Below are 18,420 nucleotides of genomic sequence, written 5' to 3'. Positions count from 1 at the left end.
CTGGGCGCTCGCCGCCGGCCTCAATCCTCATGTCCGGGGGCAGCGCTCGGCCCGGGCCCGCCGGGCTCCGCGGGAAGCGCCGTGCGGGTGTGAGGGAGCGGCGGGCGGCACCGCCCCCGGGACAGCGAGCAGCCGCGGCCGCCGGGACCGCCCCGCCCGGGGCGGCGGGAGCCGGGCGAGGAGGCAGGGAAGGAAGGCAGGGTAGGAAGGAGGAGCCGGCCGGGCCGGGCGGCGGAGCAGTGCCCGGGCGCGGGTCGGGCTCCGGCGGCGCGGCTCAGGTGAGGCTCTCGGGAAAGCCACCTGCCCGCGGGGGAGCGGCGGCGGATCGGCCGCGTCTTCCTTCTGCTGCCGGAAATTAAGCGCTGCCGCCGCGGGAGCGGCGAGCGCAGGATGCGGAGGAAAAGGGCCTTTTCCTGCCGCCGCTCGGCAGGAAGCGCAGGCTCCGGCACCCCATTGTTCCAGGCGTCCCCCCGAGCCCCGGGCGGCAGCAGCAGGGCGGCAGCAGCTCACAGCAGCCCCCGGCGCAGGGCTCAGCACTGCCCGGCTCTCCGCGGCACACCGCACCGCTCTGCCGGGATTGGCACCCCGCACCCGCCTCCGCTTTGACCCAATTCCCGCACTGACGAGCGCCGGGGGAGGCACAGGCGCCAACATTCAAGAGCTTTGAATCCTCCAGCAGAGCCCAGACCTCTTCTCCCCTCGTCCCCAGGTGGGAACCGAGGAACAAACGCTCAGCCCGAGCCAGGAAACCTGCGGGAGAACGCGGGACGGAGGGCGCCGGCAGAGGTGCTGACCCCGCAGGGACACCGCTTCCTTACATAAAGGAAATTAGTCTAAATTTCAATTATCCACAATTCCATCACTGCGGTGCGTTTATAAATAGACCAGCCCCTCGTACCTAAACACCCACGGCACCGCACAGCTTTAACTGGCATCTGTAAACTATATTCCAACTACAGCTGGTATCTTCTAACTTGAGCAATACTTTCCTTTCACAGCACAATGTTCACACCCACAGAACTATTTTTAAGTCTTTTCTCAAAGAGAACCAGAGCACAGTGTTAGCAGAAAATTTTATTTCACCCTGACCCATGCTTTTTACAGTTTATACATATTTTACAACTAGAAACCAAGGGGTTTAATGTCACCGTGTGATAACCACTTCACCTCGTATTAAGGATCATTATAGCCCTTAGTAAAATGTAAGCACAGAAATTACTACAAACTTGTAGCAGGAAAGAAAATAAATAGAACTAACCCTTCTCTCATGTGCAGACACGTGGGATTTAGAACATGGGCTCTTGAGTTCCTAAAGGAAGTGAGCACCAGAGTCATCTATTCCTCATCCTAACCCACCTACATCCACAGAGGCATTTCCATTAGCAATTCAGCTCCCTCTGAACACTCCACTGAGTAACCTTCAACTAACGTTTCTTTGTACTTGCATATGCAGTGAAAATGAGATCTAAATTAGTTGTTTTCAGAAGGCATGTTCTAAAATAATTAATCTTGACAAAAGTTAATACTAGAATTCTAACCTAATTCTGTTCATTGTGCACATTACTCTTCTAAGCAATTTCAGTAAGAGCAATGAACTAAACATGTCCAAGCAGACATTAATGTTTCTTCAAAACAAGCATACAATTATATCAAAGATGATCAAACCAGAATACTTTAAATTCCATGTTACCTTCCAACAGCCACTTTGTTTTCTAAGGCTTTGATGATTAAGACACAGAAGGCCATCTGATTCTCAGGTGATAGTAAAGGTTGCACTAAAAGGGAATATAGAATTCAAAAATAGTCAATACAAATATTTACATCTACTTTAGTAAAATTTAAAAATCTACTACTTTTCACATTTTTACATCTAAAACAGTTAATGCTGATTGCATGTTAAAATTTCCCTTTTACCTAAGCTCTTCCTGAAAACTCAAGATAGCACAAGACATACTCAGAATTGCCTGTCAGCCCTTCAGGAGCATCTGCTCACATTACATAGGAAATGTTACCTTCAAAAGCACTGGCAGCAAGAGATCCCAACAAGAGTGTAAAGGATAATTTATTTTTTTTTTACTGCTGCATTTGTCTACCAAGATTGTAAAAAAAAAAAAAAAACAAAACTGAAAACCAGCAATTTATTGATTCACTGTGGTAGATAAAAGCTGAACAGAATTACTAATCTTTGACCATCATAAAAAGTTGTTTTCTTAAGGCTAAACTAACCCTTGCACATCATAATTTTAACACACAATAAATCAGTAAAGTTCCAGGAAGTGTTTTAATATGGACTGTTTTTTGCTTAGGGTTGATTTGTTTGGGGTTTTTCTGAAACTTAGAACAACCAACCATGCTTCAACATGAAGGCAAAGTGTTAAATTCTGAGGTTTTTAGAAGAAAAATTGTACCACCATGATTCCCAAAACTGCAATGAAGACAAGAGGGTAATTCCGTCCCACCACCTCCCAATGAAAAAAAAAAAAAAAGGGGAAAAGAAAAAAGTATTTTTTATTAAAGCAGTTAAAAATCTCTATGACAGATGGGGAGTTAAAATAAATTTTAGTGTTCTTGCTCTATGACTTTAATGAAATCCTCACAGAGTAACTGCGTGAATCTCAAACTAGACTAGGATTTTCCATGAACATTCTCTTGCCTGTGTAACTTCAGTGACTAACTGTTCTCCCAGTGAGGAATAAATCCTTAACACCCATAGTAAAATCATATTACCAAGAGACATTTATCCAGAAGCAACTTCTCATCCTTTGTCTGTCAGGCCACCAAATACCCAAGCAAGACAAGAGTTCCCAAATTACAACGTGCACTGGTCTGGGAAAAAAACCCTCTCCCAACAGAGGCACTGGTGTGATAAGCAAAGAATTTCAACTGCCCAGTATTTCACACGAGTAGGTTCTGAGATGCAGTAAAATATTTGCTCTCTGGAATGCAGAGAGGAAGACGAAAGCTTCTTCCCGCAATTCTCAGCATTCCCAAGGGTCCAATTCAAACATTTCCTCTGACATTACCAAAAATGCAGCTCAACTCCAAGTCATGTGAGTGCTATTTGACCAATACCTTGCTTCAGGAATGGCATGAGAAACACTCTGCAGCCACTGGAGACTTGCTCAAAAACTATTATTAAGCCACAGCTCATTTTTACAAGAAGTCTAACCCTTGCTACTTATATAAAAGGAACCATGAGATCTGCAGCAATTTATTTTAAAAAAAAAATCAGTTTTCTGCATTATTCTAAGCTGTTTTAGCTACTGTTAAAAATCAGCTACTAAATCTAGAACAGGTATTTAATAGCTCAGATTTCTGGTGTTAAAAGTTGAACACATTTATCATTACAAGCAGAGCTGTTGTCTCCAGACTGCTCATGAGAACACAAGCAATTTACAAGATGAAGCTGTAATTGGAAGTCTCATCTGAGTCTCACACTCTGTTTTAGAGGACTTAGTGTAGTCAGACTAATCTGATTTGTCTAAGAATAATCACCCTGACACGTTCAGATGTTGCAAGTACAAATCTAAGATTTTCCTGTCACAAAAATATCCACCAGTTATGCTTCAGAGAGCAAGTCTCTGCTACTTTGTCATTAAAAATTAAAAGATGAGATTTTAGGAAAAACTCTTCATATGAAGAACACTTAAGAAAGACTTCTAACTTGATTTTCATAGGTTTACAGAGATTATGAATCAAGGGCTGCTTTAGTACTACTCATGCCTTCCAGTGCTGTCTCTAACAACAACCATTTCTGCTGTTTCCAAGTAAAATGACCCACCTTTTAGCAAAAACTTAAATAAAGGGATGACTGAAGAAAAGAATTTAAATATTGCACAAATAATTTAACTGCAGACAGAACAGGACACTTAAAGCATTGATTCTTCTGTCAACATATGAACTCTATATAATAGTCACATTTTCTATAATACAAGGGCTTTTTACAAGACATTTAAATTCAGCATTTACATAAACAATTATCTTTACAGTCTGTCACCATCTAATGTTAAGAGTTCCATCAGGAGTTAATTTTGTCTTTGTTTTAAAAGTTCATCTATCTGAGTCTTGTACATGTTTTTCACATCTTCCAGATCCAGCCGGAGCTCCTCAGCCTCCTCTGCCTTCTCCCCATACATCTGGAGAATCGTGTTGTACCTTTGATCCAAATCCTGCAAGGACACAGTTTGTTATCCCACTGTTTCCAACTGGAAAGAAGTTGCTGCTGGGAGAGTGTTTTACACTCCCAGGGGAAATAAGTGCAGCATTGCTTTATCAAAGTGTAACTACAGTGAAGCACACAGTAAACTCTTCAAAAGTACTTTGTGCTATGAATATGGCAAGAGTTATATTCTAGGTGTTAAAGGAAGATATTCCAAAGATCCTAAGAAGAATTAGTGCTGGCTTCAGAGGACATCCCAAAGCATCTTCAAATTCAGTTGCTATAAGCATTAAAACCAGTTAGAAAACTGCACTGTTTTACTACAGGAATGACCAGCTTGTGAAATGTTTCATGAGAAAATTCAACATTCTGTGTTCAAAAATCTTTTCAAATATTTCAGTTTAAATTCTTTAACATTAGGATTCAATTATTTGTCCTGTTTCCTGTATCTCTGCTTGACATACATTCAGCTTCTGCATCAATCTCTCATAAATCCATGCTATTTATCAAAATACTCTCTTTATTGAAAAGTTCAGTTCCAGACAAGTGCCGTAAATGACAGAAACAGAAATGGTCTCTTCTCTCTGATTTAGCCCACAGTCTTATGCACAGCACACATTTCCAAAAACTGCTTTGAAGTGACTCCCTAACCATGGAGTGAGCATTTTTAGATTCTACTATATTAAAAAAAAAAAATCCTCAAAAATAAGGTTCTTCAGTCACTTTTGATTAGAGGCAGATTTGAATATTTTCTTAAACTGAGAGGACTATTCTTAAAGAAATGCAATTATCTACATTTTACAATAGATTTACACCAGGAATACACTTACCTTTAACTGTGTGCGTAATTTTGGTATTTCCTTCACTTTTTCTTCAAGTTCGTCGTTTTGATTTGTTAATTTAACCAGCTCTTCTGCCATTATTGATCGAGTTTTCTCCAGGTTTCCAATTTCCAGCTAAGGTAAACATACAGAAGTAGGAGAAGGAAAGAATTTACTGTATTTTTAAAACACTGTATCAAAATACACATTAATTAAGGCTTATTCTTAAGTCAGACTGTGAAACAGCACATCTCAGATCCTCTCCCACTGTCTCCTCAAATCTGTGGTTTAGGGTTTTTTTCATTTTTCAGATAGGTAAGTTTTCTGGATAGGTTCTTGCCAAAACAAAAAAGGAAGCAACAAATCCTTCTCATGCTCAACTCTGCACAGCTGTGCTGGTTCACAGAATTGTCATAATGCTGACCAAGCTTTCTGAAAAGATACCTGCAGATGTGAAATCTCTCCTTCTCTTAGTTTTAGCTGTGACTGAAGGTTTTCAATTATACTTGAACCTGATCCCATCCTTATTGCATCGTAGAGATTGCTCCCACTGGTAGCTATTGGTCCAAATGAGTGATCATGGGGATCATCCTACAAACAGAAGGTTGGAGAAGCTGAAAGTTAGACAAAACATGCCTATTTTGGAATCTTCCCTCTCCTAAGTAAGCCATCATTTAAGATTTAAAATCATGCTGTCCTAGGCAAGCATTTAAAAGCTTAAAACTTGTTTTTAAAAGAAAAGCTTAAGGTGAATAGGTACAGTTTGGGATAGCTCCTTACTATCAAGTTCTCCTGACACTGTGACATTGTTAACTGGATTGACAGGGGAGGAGCAGCAGTAGGAGACAGCAGAGCACAGCAGTCAGTGATGCTGCCTAGGGAGCTGGGAAGGAAAACTTTTAGTCCTAAACCAGGAGTGCAAATTAAAATAAATCAATTATACGTTTTACAGTCACAGACATTGTGTCAGCAGGTTTTAGATGTTTCTGCACAAGGAAGTTACCTTGTCTGAGGCCAGTACACTCCGGAAGAGTCATTTTCTACATTAGTAAAAGATCTTGAGGAGCAAAGTAAGTGGGTCTGTCAAGAAACATAAGCCATTATAGGTGATCTATCCTACCTGTGAGAGGAAAGAGGTCTGAAGACCTGCCATGTCCACCCCACTTATGGAACTGGAACGGGACATTGATGGAGTACTTGATACAGTTTCAACTGTAAATGACTTTCGGTCCTTAAAAGCAAACAAAGACATCCAATATCACCAGTCAGAAAAAGAAAAAGTTCACAATGTGGTAAAAGATTCTGTAAAGAGCCTGTCTTTTTCCACCAACAGTTACAGAACACTATGTGATAAACTTTCTACTTCTCCATCCCTAAAACATATGAAAGTTCAACAATGAAGAATTGCTGTGCTGCAACACTTTCCAGCCTATGTTCAAATTCTCAGACTTTTCAGGAAACTAAGACAGAAGCTGCAAATTACACCAAGAGTTTCTCTTTCAAGTAGCCAAGGGAGACTCAGAGGCAGTCTTGCATGCCCAAATGTATCATAGAGAAAATCTCTCATACCCAGAGAAACATCTCTTCTTTGAAAGAGCGTTAAGAGGAATGTTAAGACTTTCTTTCCACATTTTTAAATAAAGTGTATGGATTGAATTCTAGGATTTCTCACATGCTAAGGATTTAATGATATTCCTTCCAAACAGACTGGCCCCTTCTGCCAGGCAGCATCTACAACCATTCTAGCCTCTGAAGGGGAAAGCACTTAGATTTTAGGACTGGAGACAGTCCTAAAAGAAGAAGTAAGAAACAAACAACAGAAATCGTTTTACTTGAATACCAACAGCTAATTAGCAGTAATGAAGTTAATGACTATTGAGGTTTGCTCTGTGACTTGTGACTTCAGCTGGCAAGCATGTGGTACATTACACACAGTCATGTGAAACAAACCAGGAATTCAGAAGAGTGCTGGTCGTCTAAACAATGAAAACAAGTAGCTTCAGAAGAAAAAGGATCCAAGAGCACTCAAAGAACACAGAGGATTAAGACAATGATCCATATTTTATCTCTTAGGTTAAACAGACCATTACTCAAAACTTATTCAGTGAGTCTAACACAACACCTATTTCACTGGAAACATACTGCCAGGTATAGATAACTATGAAAAGTTTCAGGTTATAGAAAATACTAAAACAAAGGCTATATCAATAAGACTTAGAAATGTTAGGTTTTGGTACCTTCTCCTTTGCTGCCTCTTGCACAAGAATTGCCTTCTTTCTCTCCTGTTCAACTTTCATCTTCTCCATTTCTAACTGAGTCATCAGCAGTGCCTGCAAAAGTAAATACAAGTTGTTAACTTCCTGCTAGTTCAGATTTCAACCACAGCAGAGATTAAAGCTGAACTAGGCAATACCTTTTCTTTCTTTGCATCTTCCAAGGTTTTTGCATACTCATCTTTGAGCCCTTCTAGTTCAACCTCATACCTACATGGAGGAAAGAAAGAGATAGGGAAAGTCACTAAATAAGCATTCTGTGTTGTGTGTAGATTGGTATGTAAAAAAAAAAAAAATAGCTGCAAGGCTACAAAATGTTATGAATGTAACTTTTCAATCTTTAACATGAAACAAAATATCCTTAACAACACTTTGTAACACTTTGTCAACATTGTCCATAATTGTATCAACACTCCATTTCTTGACAGTTAACAAGAAATGCTGTTAATCAAACATGAAGTTACCTGCTGTTTTCATTTTCCATTTTCTTCAACTTGTTTCTCTCCACTTCCAGCTGAGCCTGAAGACGGGTATTTTCTTGCCTTAAAAGACTGTTCTGAGATTCAGAAGAAGACATCTGAATTTTATTAGCAAGAAGTTCCTCTGTAGCAGCCCGTTCTCTCTCAGCAGCTGCTGCTAGAAGAGTTTGAGACTCACCTAATAGTAAGAAAAGCAGGGAATTTAACCTTTTTTGATCAAACATCTATTATATGGGCCATTTATTTATGCATCAAAATTGATTTTGAGAATTTTTTTATATGCAATTAGTCTTTCTTAAAAATATATTATGGGGTTTTTTTTTTGTAAGGGAAATATTTTCCACACAGAGTCAGATGATCAAAGCAATGCAGAATGAGGATATTTCAAAAACTTTCAGAATGCAATATACAACAACAGATTGCCTCCACAAAGCAAATAATTTCTTTGGGTCCACCTTTGTCCTTCTAATGCACTGTTTTATTTAAAACAATAGGTTACCAGTGTACCAACCAATGTATGTATCATTACCTATGCAGTTAGGTAAGGAAATTATTCCAAACTTTACAATTCAGAATCTCAGCTGGAATACTTTCAGCGTCTCAATGCCTGTCATTTCTTTAGATGCTGTAAGGACATGCACACCTTAACCCCTCCACCTTACAAGCTTATGTTGCAGTGTGTTTTAGAGAACCAGTGGATCACCTGTCCAAAAACCATGGACAAACACCACTTCCTTACAGGAAAGCATTTTGTGCTCATCTCTCCTGATCCACCATCTATGCTTTGGCCAAATGTGAAGCCTTTTACATTTCCCTTCAAGCATCTCACATCTTCACCCAAGCCTCACAGTTCAGTAAAAGCTAAAACCATCTTACCCAGCCTATCAGAAAGGTTCTTTTCCAGTTTTTCCCAAGCAGAGGTCTGTGCTCCCAGCGTGGCCTGCAGGTTCTCTATCTGCCGCAGCAGGGGTCGAGTAGCAGAGGTGACACTTTGGCTCAATTCTTGGTTTCTGCTCTCTGCTTCTTGCAGTCTCTGAAGTCACAAATTAAATGTAATTAAGCTTTAAAATCATATGATGGATTGAAAGATTAACACAGAATTCATCTAAATGCAGAGCAGCTGTTCTACATTCTAAAATTATTGCTTTGCAGTTGCTTTACAATCTCACAGTTGTTTTCAGACTCACAGAAAAGTGTGAAATTCCAAAAGAGAAGTTGAACATTTTTTAGACACATGATACAGCAAGGGCCCAGAAATGTGCAGACCTCTGGTCATAATTTGAAACATTTTAGCAACAAATATTCTGGCCCTTAAGAAAAATAAAAATATTCTTAAGAAGCAGACAAAGAATCATTCAAAAACATATTTGCCAGCAATTTTAGATGAGTATCACAAAATTAAGGTCTGTATTTTGTCTCATATTTAAAAAGGACAGCATTCTATTAAAGAGGCGTCGTAAAAAACTGAATTTTTTTCCACTATGTGATTTAAAAAAACATTTCCATTAATATTTTTATTGCTCCTCTGTAAAAAACAACCACTAGGAAAATAACAAGGAAAGTAGCTAGGAAAATAAAGCCTCTCTTTCAGGCTGATCCTGTCATGGTGGCATCTTATTTTTGGGTTTTTAGAAGCCCTGCTTGCAGATACACATTGGCATCATCTATTTGTTTTAGTACCTGTTGCAGTTCACTGATTTCCTGCCGTAAATAATCTTCTTTTCTTGCTGCCTGCTGCTCTGCACGTTGCAGTGCCAGCCTCAGGTCTGCCACCTAAATAAATGAGTAATTGTTACTAAACTCTTGCCAAAAGTTCTGTCATCACCTATTCCTTGCCACAGTCCTACCTAATTTTCAGTGTTAGACAGGATATGTTTGTTTAGAAATTTTTGCAAGCGCACAAATAGTTACATTTATTTATCACTAAAAATTCTAAGAGGTAAGAGTACTACAAACTTAACATAAAGCCTACCAAAGTAATTTCATTTAGACAAGTAAAACTATAAGTATTTTAAAATAAAATAAGTATTTTAAAGCCTAACACAACCACCCCCAAGACCAAAAAAGTTCCATGGGAAAGAAATCCTGTGGGTGTTTGCTAAGTACACAAAAATTAGTTCCACCTGGTTCATTACATGAGGTGTACACAGCACCTCAGCACAGTCACTTGCTGAATTAAAAAGTTTATTGACAGCATTTCAGACCCACCTGAATTGCCAAAGCTTCTTGCTGCTGCCGAGCTTCATCCTGGGCCTTTTCCAGAGCCAACCCAAGCTCTTCCTTTGCCTTCATCTCCCGACTTAGGGCTGCTTCCTGAGCCTCACTGTCCTTTGTAGCATTAGCTTTATGAAGATCTGCAAGTTCTCTGAGGAGAAGAACAAACAAAAAAAAACCCCAATGCATTTACACTTTATACAACACCAACTTCGCAAATAACTTTGTTATATTTAATTATTTCAGCTAGCATTGCACAAGAGCTACAGGCTGAAGGTGTGATTGCTTTGCTTACTTGTATGCACTGTCAAGTGCTGCCTGGACACTCCTGTTCCTTTCTTCAAGGTCCTCCACTTCTGCCTGAAGTTTAGCAAGGTCCTTTTCTTGTCTCTCCACAACACTGTTCAGCTGTTTAATGCTGTCTCGATGCTGCTTCTCAAGGTCTTCCTTGCCATCAAGCACCTGTCAGTGCAATCGAGAAACATGAAGCAAACCTTAGGACGTGGGGCTGACAACACTGTCTGAGGACAGTGACAACAGTGGCAACCAATTTGGGATGAACTTACACAGTGATTAAACCCATCTAACACTTGGCAAAGAGAGAAAGGTTTTGCTTCCCCACTTTCCCCAGAGGAGGGAGCTGCTCTTCACCACAGTTTCACAAATTCCTCCTACTGGGTCTTGATTTTGTCATTATAGGTTTTCCAGCTAAAATGTAGTGCCCTGGATTTGGGCAGCTCACATGGTAACAGCAGTGCAAGTGCAAACAAGCAGCTGCTGAGACCCCTGACAGCAGTTTTACTGAGAATACACAAGTAAATCATAATTCAGTTCTCCAATAATGTGAAATGGCAAGGCCCTGGTACAGGGTGCCCAGAGAAGCTGTGGCTGCCCCATCCCTGAAGTGTCCAAGGCCAGGTTGGACAGGGCTTGGAGCAACGTGGGACAGTGGAAGATGTCCCTGCCCATGGCCTTTAGGGTTCCTTCCAACCCAAACCATTCTGGGATTCTATGAAAACAGAGAAGTCTCCAGAATTTTTTTTAAAAAAGTCTGTCTATCAAGAGCCCTCCCAAAAGGCAGCTCTGCAGCTTATATAAAAAATTAAAAAGAAAAAAAAACCACAACAAATATCTCACCTGTTTTAAATGCTGCAACTCCTCTTCCAATTCCTTAATCTTTTTGTTCTGTTTTGTGTTAATATTTTCTCTCTCTTTCTCTTTGGCTCTTAATTTTTTAATAATGTTGGAATTGTGCAGCTGCTGTTTGGAAAGCTTTTCTCCTGTGAAGGAAATGAACATAAAGTTAGTGCATACTGGTGATATTCTATGGATTCTCTCTATTCCCACCTGCCCTGCTCTTTAGTCCCATGAAAATAATACTCCAGTAAATATGGAAATACTTATGTTTTTTCATGCAAGTTCTTAAGTTTAAATATATATTATCCTGAGATAGCCTTGCTACTCTGAGCTACAGTGAGATAGGGTAGGATGTGGAAGGCTTTGAAAATAAAGCAAGTCAGCTCATCACATTAGGAAAAAAAAATGGCCTGTTTATTTTTAGCAATTATATCTTACTTCCAAAATTAAAAAGTATTAAAGGAGACACTGTAGAAATGTCATGAAAAATGCCCTAATTAGATTTCTTCTGAATGGAACATGGAACGCTGCTCTGCACACACTGCTTTCATCTCTCAGCACCTTTTAATGCATCTTGCAGGAAGCACTTCTCCAGCCATCTGTACCTGCCTAACCCCTCCTATTGCTCTTTGCTACTCACTAAATGCTTCACATGTTCAGAAAAGTGCAATATGCTTCAAATTTAGCATTTTTTCCCCACATAAAGAAGGCTTGTATGCAAGGCCAGTACATTTCAAACTAGTCTACACGTTTTTCCTACCAAAAAAAAGTTAACTCTCACCTTCCTCCATTAATCCTTTGATTTGTTCTTCTTTTTCTTTCAACAATTCTGCAGTTTCATTGGTATTAAGTCTAGTAGCCAATTCTTCTTTAACAGTCTTTACTTCCTGAATAATAGGATAAAATACTTAGTACCATTTATTAAAATGCATGTAGGGAAAAATGCACAATGAATTACACTGATCACTTTTTTTCTTCTGCCCTTTCTCTCAAAAGGCTTTGCTTGGAAAACAATTTAGGTTGGAAGGGAACTCTGGAGATTATCTGATCAAAACAGATTGCTCAGAGGCTTATTCCATCAAGTTTTAAAAACCTCCAAGGATTGAGACTCTGCAAATCCTCTCTACAATTTGTTCCAACCTCCCCATCCATTTAATTTTCTTGAAACTTTTGCAATAGAGAAAAACCAACCTGTCCTATTCACATATAGATATTGGATAATTTTTCTAGTTCAACTCACTGCTGTGTCAACACAGCGAAAAACAGCTGAAAAATATTTGTTTTCCAGTTACAAATTTGAGCTTCCTTTTTGCATTAAGCTAGAGAAATGAAATGCTGTGACACCAGGTCAAGATCACATAAGCCTCATAAACTTTGCTGCTGTAGATTTCTTTGCTCATTCCAAATCAATCTGCCATCAGCCCTTAATTTTCCTACTAGTTAATCCTCCAAAGAAGCCATTCCCATTCTTCACCACTTCCTCATATCCCCAAGCCATTCTCCCTCACCAATGCAAATACATATTTGGTACAAGGTGAATGAGAACAGACATTAAATCTCATTTTTTCCCCCAACCAGACTAACTTAAATGAGTTCCCTAACCTCATTCACAGCATGGCTCCAAAAGCTTAAGCGTCAACACCACGCAGCCTAGATGGCTGGAAACAGCTCATGTTGGTTACTCTCAGCCTCATGCTTTTCCCTAGGTTAATTTTTATTCATTTGACTCAAGAAATTAATTGTGTCATAAAATAATAAATATTAGTTTCACCAATAAAGTCAGATTACCTTTTTAGCTGCATCTCTCTCTTTGCAGGCCAGCTGGAGCTTTTTCTCAGCATCTGCAATTCGCTGAGCAAACTCCTCTTTAAGAGATGGAAGGCTACTGCTCTCTTCTTTCATTCTAAACATTTCACTACATTTAAAATGAACATTTCAGAACAGTTATGTGACATTTCAAGCAGTTTGCAACAGGTTGTCTTTTAAAAAGCTTTTTAATTGTATTACACATTAAAGCAGAAGTCAAAAAACCTCCCATCCATATTAGAAGTCCTAATCAAAGATCTTTAATAATACAGTAATTTACCCATGAAAACAATGAAATGCTTGATTTATCTTAAAACATTTTGCCCCTTAATAAAGTACTTTCTAACTAACCATAATCCATATAATATAGAGGATAAATTAGTTAATGTATTGTTTAAGTTAAGATCAATTTAGTCATTAAACAACAGCTTCACATATCTGTAAATTTTTTAACTCAGCATTTGCTCAGTGAACTGGTAAATACAACTATCCAATTTTTCCTCTTTCAACTTTAATCAAAATAAATAATGATTTCAGGTTTTTCCCTACAACAGCCCTTCTTCCACAGTTTCACTGCCTAGATTTTATCAGCAAGTTACTTAGTAAATCAGGTTCATCCCTCTGTATCAGGCAAGTCAGTCTCTCTTAATAGCTGTATCCAGTCCTGTAATACATATCTTTATTAATAACTAAGTCTGACTCTCCACATTTGTCATTCCTGCTGCTTGCTTACTGAAAAATTTGTCACCAGCCCCTTCCCAAGAGAGATTCTGGCACCCAGAAAATACATATCTTTTAAAAAATCCCATCACAGCACATGCAATCATTACTTCCACCTTTCCCAAACAGTGCACATCCCTTGCAACCTTTGCTCTAGTCATAAAGCTGCTTGTTTTACCTATTACCTGAGATTTTATTACAGCAAAGTCACAGTTACACCCACTACTGAGTGTATTTTCATACTTACTCTTTGAGGTTATCAAAAGCTTCTTCCAGGCGAGCCTTTTCTTTACTAGTACTTAATAACTGTGTTTCCCTCTTCTCCAGCTTCTCAGTTAATGAATCAATCATCTGGACAATGTTTTTACACACAGAGATCATATCAATGGGACAGTTAAAACACAAGAGGGACAGGCTTTCCCTTTCCCCCCACCCCATTCCATCACAAGATTATTTCAAACTGAACTGAACCTGTTTTCCACAGGACTAGAAACCCTACTAAATCAGCACATGTGGCTCAAGTAAGTTCCTCAACAAAATCATCAACAATGATATTTAATTATACATTAAATTTTTAACTAGTGCTGATAGCCTGTAAAACTATGACTATATTAAGCATTAAGACTGCCAATGTTCCTAAAGCCCCTCTTTACAGAATGACAGAATAACTTCTATGGGAAGGTCTCTCCTGTGAAACATTAGCACAAAGCAGCAGAACAACCTCAAATGAGGGAAGGAAACTTTCAGTCAGGGTCAAAAGCTCTTAGCTCATATCCTCAGAATCATTTCTTAATACCAGATTTTGGAAAGCTGAATATAGATAAATAACAAACATACAAGAAAACATACAAATATAAAAACCAAAGAATTAAAATAACAGATTTGACCTAGTAAGGCTTCCTGTTTGCCAGCCCTACACACAATTCACAATAATGATAACCAGGTGGATCAGGTGAAACCCACAACTATCGGATCAGAAATTTCACCAGTATTGTTTCACTGCAGGGTATTAAAGACAGTTTTCTACAGGGTCAGATAGTTCAGCATCAATTAATTAATTCAAATAAGCTGATGTAAGAGATATAGGACAATGTAAGGAAATGTCAGGAGTTCCATTTGTAATTAAAGGGTGTGCTTGCAATTCATGTTTTAGTTACCTTTTTAAGCTCTTGCTTTTCAGGGTCCTCTTCTACTACCTGTTCCCCAGCCTCCTGCTGGGGCTCAGCCTCCTCCTTCACAACCTGTTCTTCAACCGTTTGCACAGCAGCAACCAAAACAACATCTGGCTGCTCAGAATTAACAGGGGTTGCACTTCTCCCACTCTCTTCCATCTCAGCTTCCTCAGCATGCAACACAGGAGCATCATTCAAGTTTTCAGACTTATTTTTCAGGGCGTCAACCGTTTCCGTCTTTGGCACAGAAGGACTGACAGCGACAGACGCTGAAGCAGAAGCCCTGCCTGATAACTCATCATCTGAATTTATTTCACTAACACTCCTGCTGTCCAAGGACTGCACACTGAATGAATCAATTCTTTCAAAAGCATCCGAGGAGCTGCAGCTCTCAGTCATTTTCTGGAAGTCATCTAAGCGATTATAATCCGCACAGGCAGACGTGGATAAGAGCTGGAACGACGTCTGCATGAGGTGAAGGCTGGATTTTGAATCTGCAGCTTCCTGTCTGGAACTTACTGAGCTCTCACTTATCACACTTTCATGGTCCAGAACTTCAATATCACTCGTTGTGGAAGTGCCCGAGGAGAAGGTGCTGATGGGAGGTGATGGGGTATTGCTTTGTCTGTCCTCAGTCTTTCTCTCCTTCCCTTCCAAACCCAGGTCTTTTGTGCTTGCTCCAAGAGGCTGAGAAGTGCCCTCGGGTGCACCAGCTGCTCCATCCCCTCCTACACTGGATTTTTCAGTAGGAGAATTGTCAGGTTCTTCCAAATTTAGAGCAGACACCGTTTTGTCAGTAACTTCATTTGTGCTTGCTTCGTGCTGGGCATCAGATTGAAGCACTGCACTCTCTTCTAATTTCTCCTTGGGAGTATCGAGGCTTTTCAAGTCCAGGACAGCTCCAGAGGAATCCTTCACTTCTGCCTCTGTTGTCACCAGCCCTTCCAGCTGACTGGAGTCTTGAGACTCCTTTAAAATGCTTTTCACCTCCTCTTTGGGTCGCTGTGATTTGGCTGGAGGTTTGGACACCACTGGGTTTTTTTGTATACTCTGAACATCTGTCGGGGAGAGAAAGGCACTGAAGAAGTTTTCAGATTCATCCACCACTGTCCTCCTCACTGGCTTTGTGATGGCTGTGGGTGATGCTGGCTGATTCTGGGGTTCTGTATTTGACCCTAAGCCCCAGGAAGATGTGTCCCATCCTCCACTTATGAGAGAATTTGTTCCTAAAAAAAAATTTAAGATTGTTAAATTTTTAATAAAAATAGGCAAAAAATCCACTTTGAAGGTTGCAAGCAAGAGCAAATGTGGCTTCCTGCTTCCCTACAGTGAGAGGAGTCCAGGCAAAACAACCTGAAAAGCTGTAGTTAAGAGAATTATACTGATTACAAAAGCAGGAATAAATCATTAGCTCTTAAAAGTTATCTGCAAGTAGCACATGAATACTTCACACACCATTACAGAAAACAGAGGGGAAAATATTGAAGTATTTGAAGAATTTACACTGTAAGAAGGGTTCTTGCCCTCCAGTTTCTGACAGAGTTCATGTTTTTCCTCACACACCCAAGCACTAGCAAGGAGCTGACAATAAAAATCAGCAGCAGCCCAGTTGAGAATTTTCTTCTTCTGTGGAGAAATACTGAATTGTTTAGTTCTGAAGCTGCCCTAGAACAACATCAAAAAAATTTTTTTTATTTCTTGCAGGTTTTCCAGAACCTGTCAACAGCAAGAACAAGAATTTCAGCATGAAATTTCAGTAGCATCTGAAGTAAGAAAGGCAAATCAAAAAACAATATCCTATTTTGTACCTACAAACATAATCTGTGTAACATAACCATTTCAGGCTACTTAAACTCACTCTGTAGAGCAGCATCTATTAAAAACGCTGAGTTACAATATTTATAGCTGACTTCCACCTTCAGAACAGTTGATAGCTGTTGGCCTCATATCTCAAATTCAGATAATTACTGTTTTCATTGCCAAAAATACTACAAAGGTGTGATTTATTACTACAAACATCTGACTTATTGCTACCTTGTCCATGACTCAACAGCTTCAGAAAAAGCTCTAAATTAACTGTAATATTCAGAAGATATTTTGACATCTCTTAAAAACAAGTATGTTTTCCCTGAAAACCACATGCAGGTTGATCTTTGCTACTCTCCTTATGAATTACAGAACTACTACAAATAATACCGATATAAATAAAATTTTTAAAATTATAGGACAAGTCTAAAGCTTTGAGAAATTACGCAAAACACATTTTTCTATAAACAATTCCTGCAATTTGAGATGGCACTGAACTTCTTAAGTGACTGCCAAGTCCACAAAGGGACAAAGACATGCAAAACTGACCTTTGCTGAGCAACCAACTTGGAAAACACTTTCAACTGCTACAGGTTTCAGTTTTCAAAAATCTCACTCTGCCGTGCCTTCACCTGGAAAACAACCTCCTCCAAAGACACACAGTTCTTCTAGATATAGCTGTAACAAGGACTCTGATTCCAGATGACTTAGTTTCCCATCCTTTTTTAAAATTAATTCTCATTTCTAAGATATTATTTTAGAGGGAATTTTTAATGAGAGGACTCCTTTTTGCTCCTTCCCTTCCAACCAGCAGCTTAGGGCTGACCATCCCTGCAGGTTCTCCATTAGCACACCTACAGGGGAGACACTTCCTCATAGCCACGACAACTTTTCCACCAGCACATTCCTTTTAACAGATGTTGCAGTATTATGAACTGGAAGCCACGAAAAGTGGAACATGGACCAGACTTTCAGCTTCTACTCTGCCCTTCCTTTTGCAAAGAGCGAATCTATGCATGCTACTGAAAAGAGCACCATTTCACCTTTTTTATTACTGAGCAGTTTTTACCAATTATTAGCCTCTCGGCAAAAAAATACAAATAACGCCTTGAGGAGAAGGAGTATGAAGCTCGGTGCTCCCCATGAGATCGAAGCAGGACACTGGTGACACCCTCCAGGCTCTGAGGTGTCACCCTGCTCCGTGCGGTGTCACCCTGCCCGGCGGGCGCGGGAGGGACCAGAGATTATATGAACCAGGGGGGGCTTTGAATTGTATATACCCGGGGGCTTTGGGCGGGAGGGATGCGGTTAAACCTCCTCCAAGGTAAGGGGGACAGCGGAGGAGGCGGGCGAGAGGAAGGGCTGAGGGGAAGGGCCGAGAGGCTCGGCTCGGCTCGGCTCGGCACGGCGGCTCGGGCCGCCCGCCCTTACCGTCACCGTAGTCGGGGATGACGGCGTCGGGCCAGGGGCTCTCCTCGGCCTGGATGTCCAGCACCCGGTCGATGGACTTCTGCGCCTGCGACAGCGCCTGCTTGGCGAAGCTGGACAGCTGCGAGGCGTTGAACCAGCTCATCCTCGGCGGCTCCGCAGCGCCCGTTCCCCGCAGCTCCCCCCGCTGCCGGCGGGCCGGGCCGGGCGCGGCGCTGAGGGAGCGGAGCGGAGCGAGAGCAGCCCCGCGCAGGCGCCGCCGGATCCACGTCGCACCGGGCCAGGCGCAGCCGCGTCCGGCTCCGCACAGCCCGGGAGGCGGAGCTGCACCAGCCGGAATCGCGTTCAGTCCCACACAGCCCGGGAGGCGGAGCTGGAACCGCCTGCACAGCGTTCAGCCCCGAC

At 40.8% G+C, this 18,420-nt stretch overlaps 1 protein-coding gene across 1 annotated transcript; it reads right to left on the bottom strand.

Annotated features, from left to right (window-relative positions):
* Positions 1–1,059: 1,059 nt before the first annotated feature.
* On the bottom strand, positions 1,060–18,324 carry TMF1 (TATA element modulatory factor 1). Its single transcript, XM_085072317.1, has 17 exons — positions 18,019–18,324; positions 14,767–16,007; positions 13,857–13,960; positions 12,872–12,998; positions 11,865–11,970; positions 11,084–11,226; positions 10,242–10,408; positions 9,941–10,097; positions 9,413–9,505; positions 8,609–8,765; positions 7,718–7,910; positions 7,394–7,463; positions 7,218–7,310; positions 6,101–6,211; positions 5,425–5,571; positions 4,990–5,115; positions 1,060–4,169 (listed from the first exon to the last, which is right to left on the bottom strand). The coding sequence occupies exons 1-17, from the start codon at positions 18,158–18,160 to the stop codon at positions 4,026–4,028; spliced, it is 3,321 nt and encodes a 1,106-aa protein (XP_084928443.1). The 5' UTR covers positions 18,161–18,324; the 3' UTR covers positions 1,060–4,025.
* Positions 18,325–18,420: the final 96 nt, after the last annotated feature.

This window comes from Lichenostomus cassidix, chromosome 12 (genome assembly GCF_008360975.1).
Source record: "Lichenostomus cassidix isolate B80296 chromosome 12, HeHo_3.0, whole genome shotgun sequence".
Lineage (NCBI taxonomy): Eukaryota > Metazoa > Chordata > Aves > Passeriformes > Meliphagidae > Lichenostomus > Lichenostomus cassidix.
The sequence above is the reverse complement of the archived record's forward strand: the minus strand, read 5'-3'. Positions and strand labels throughout refer to the sequence as shown.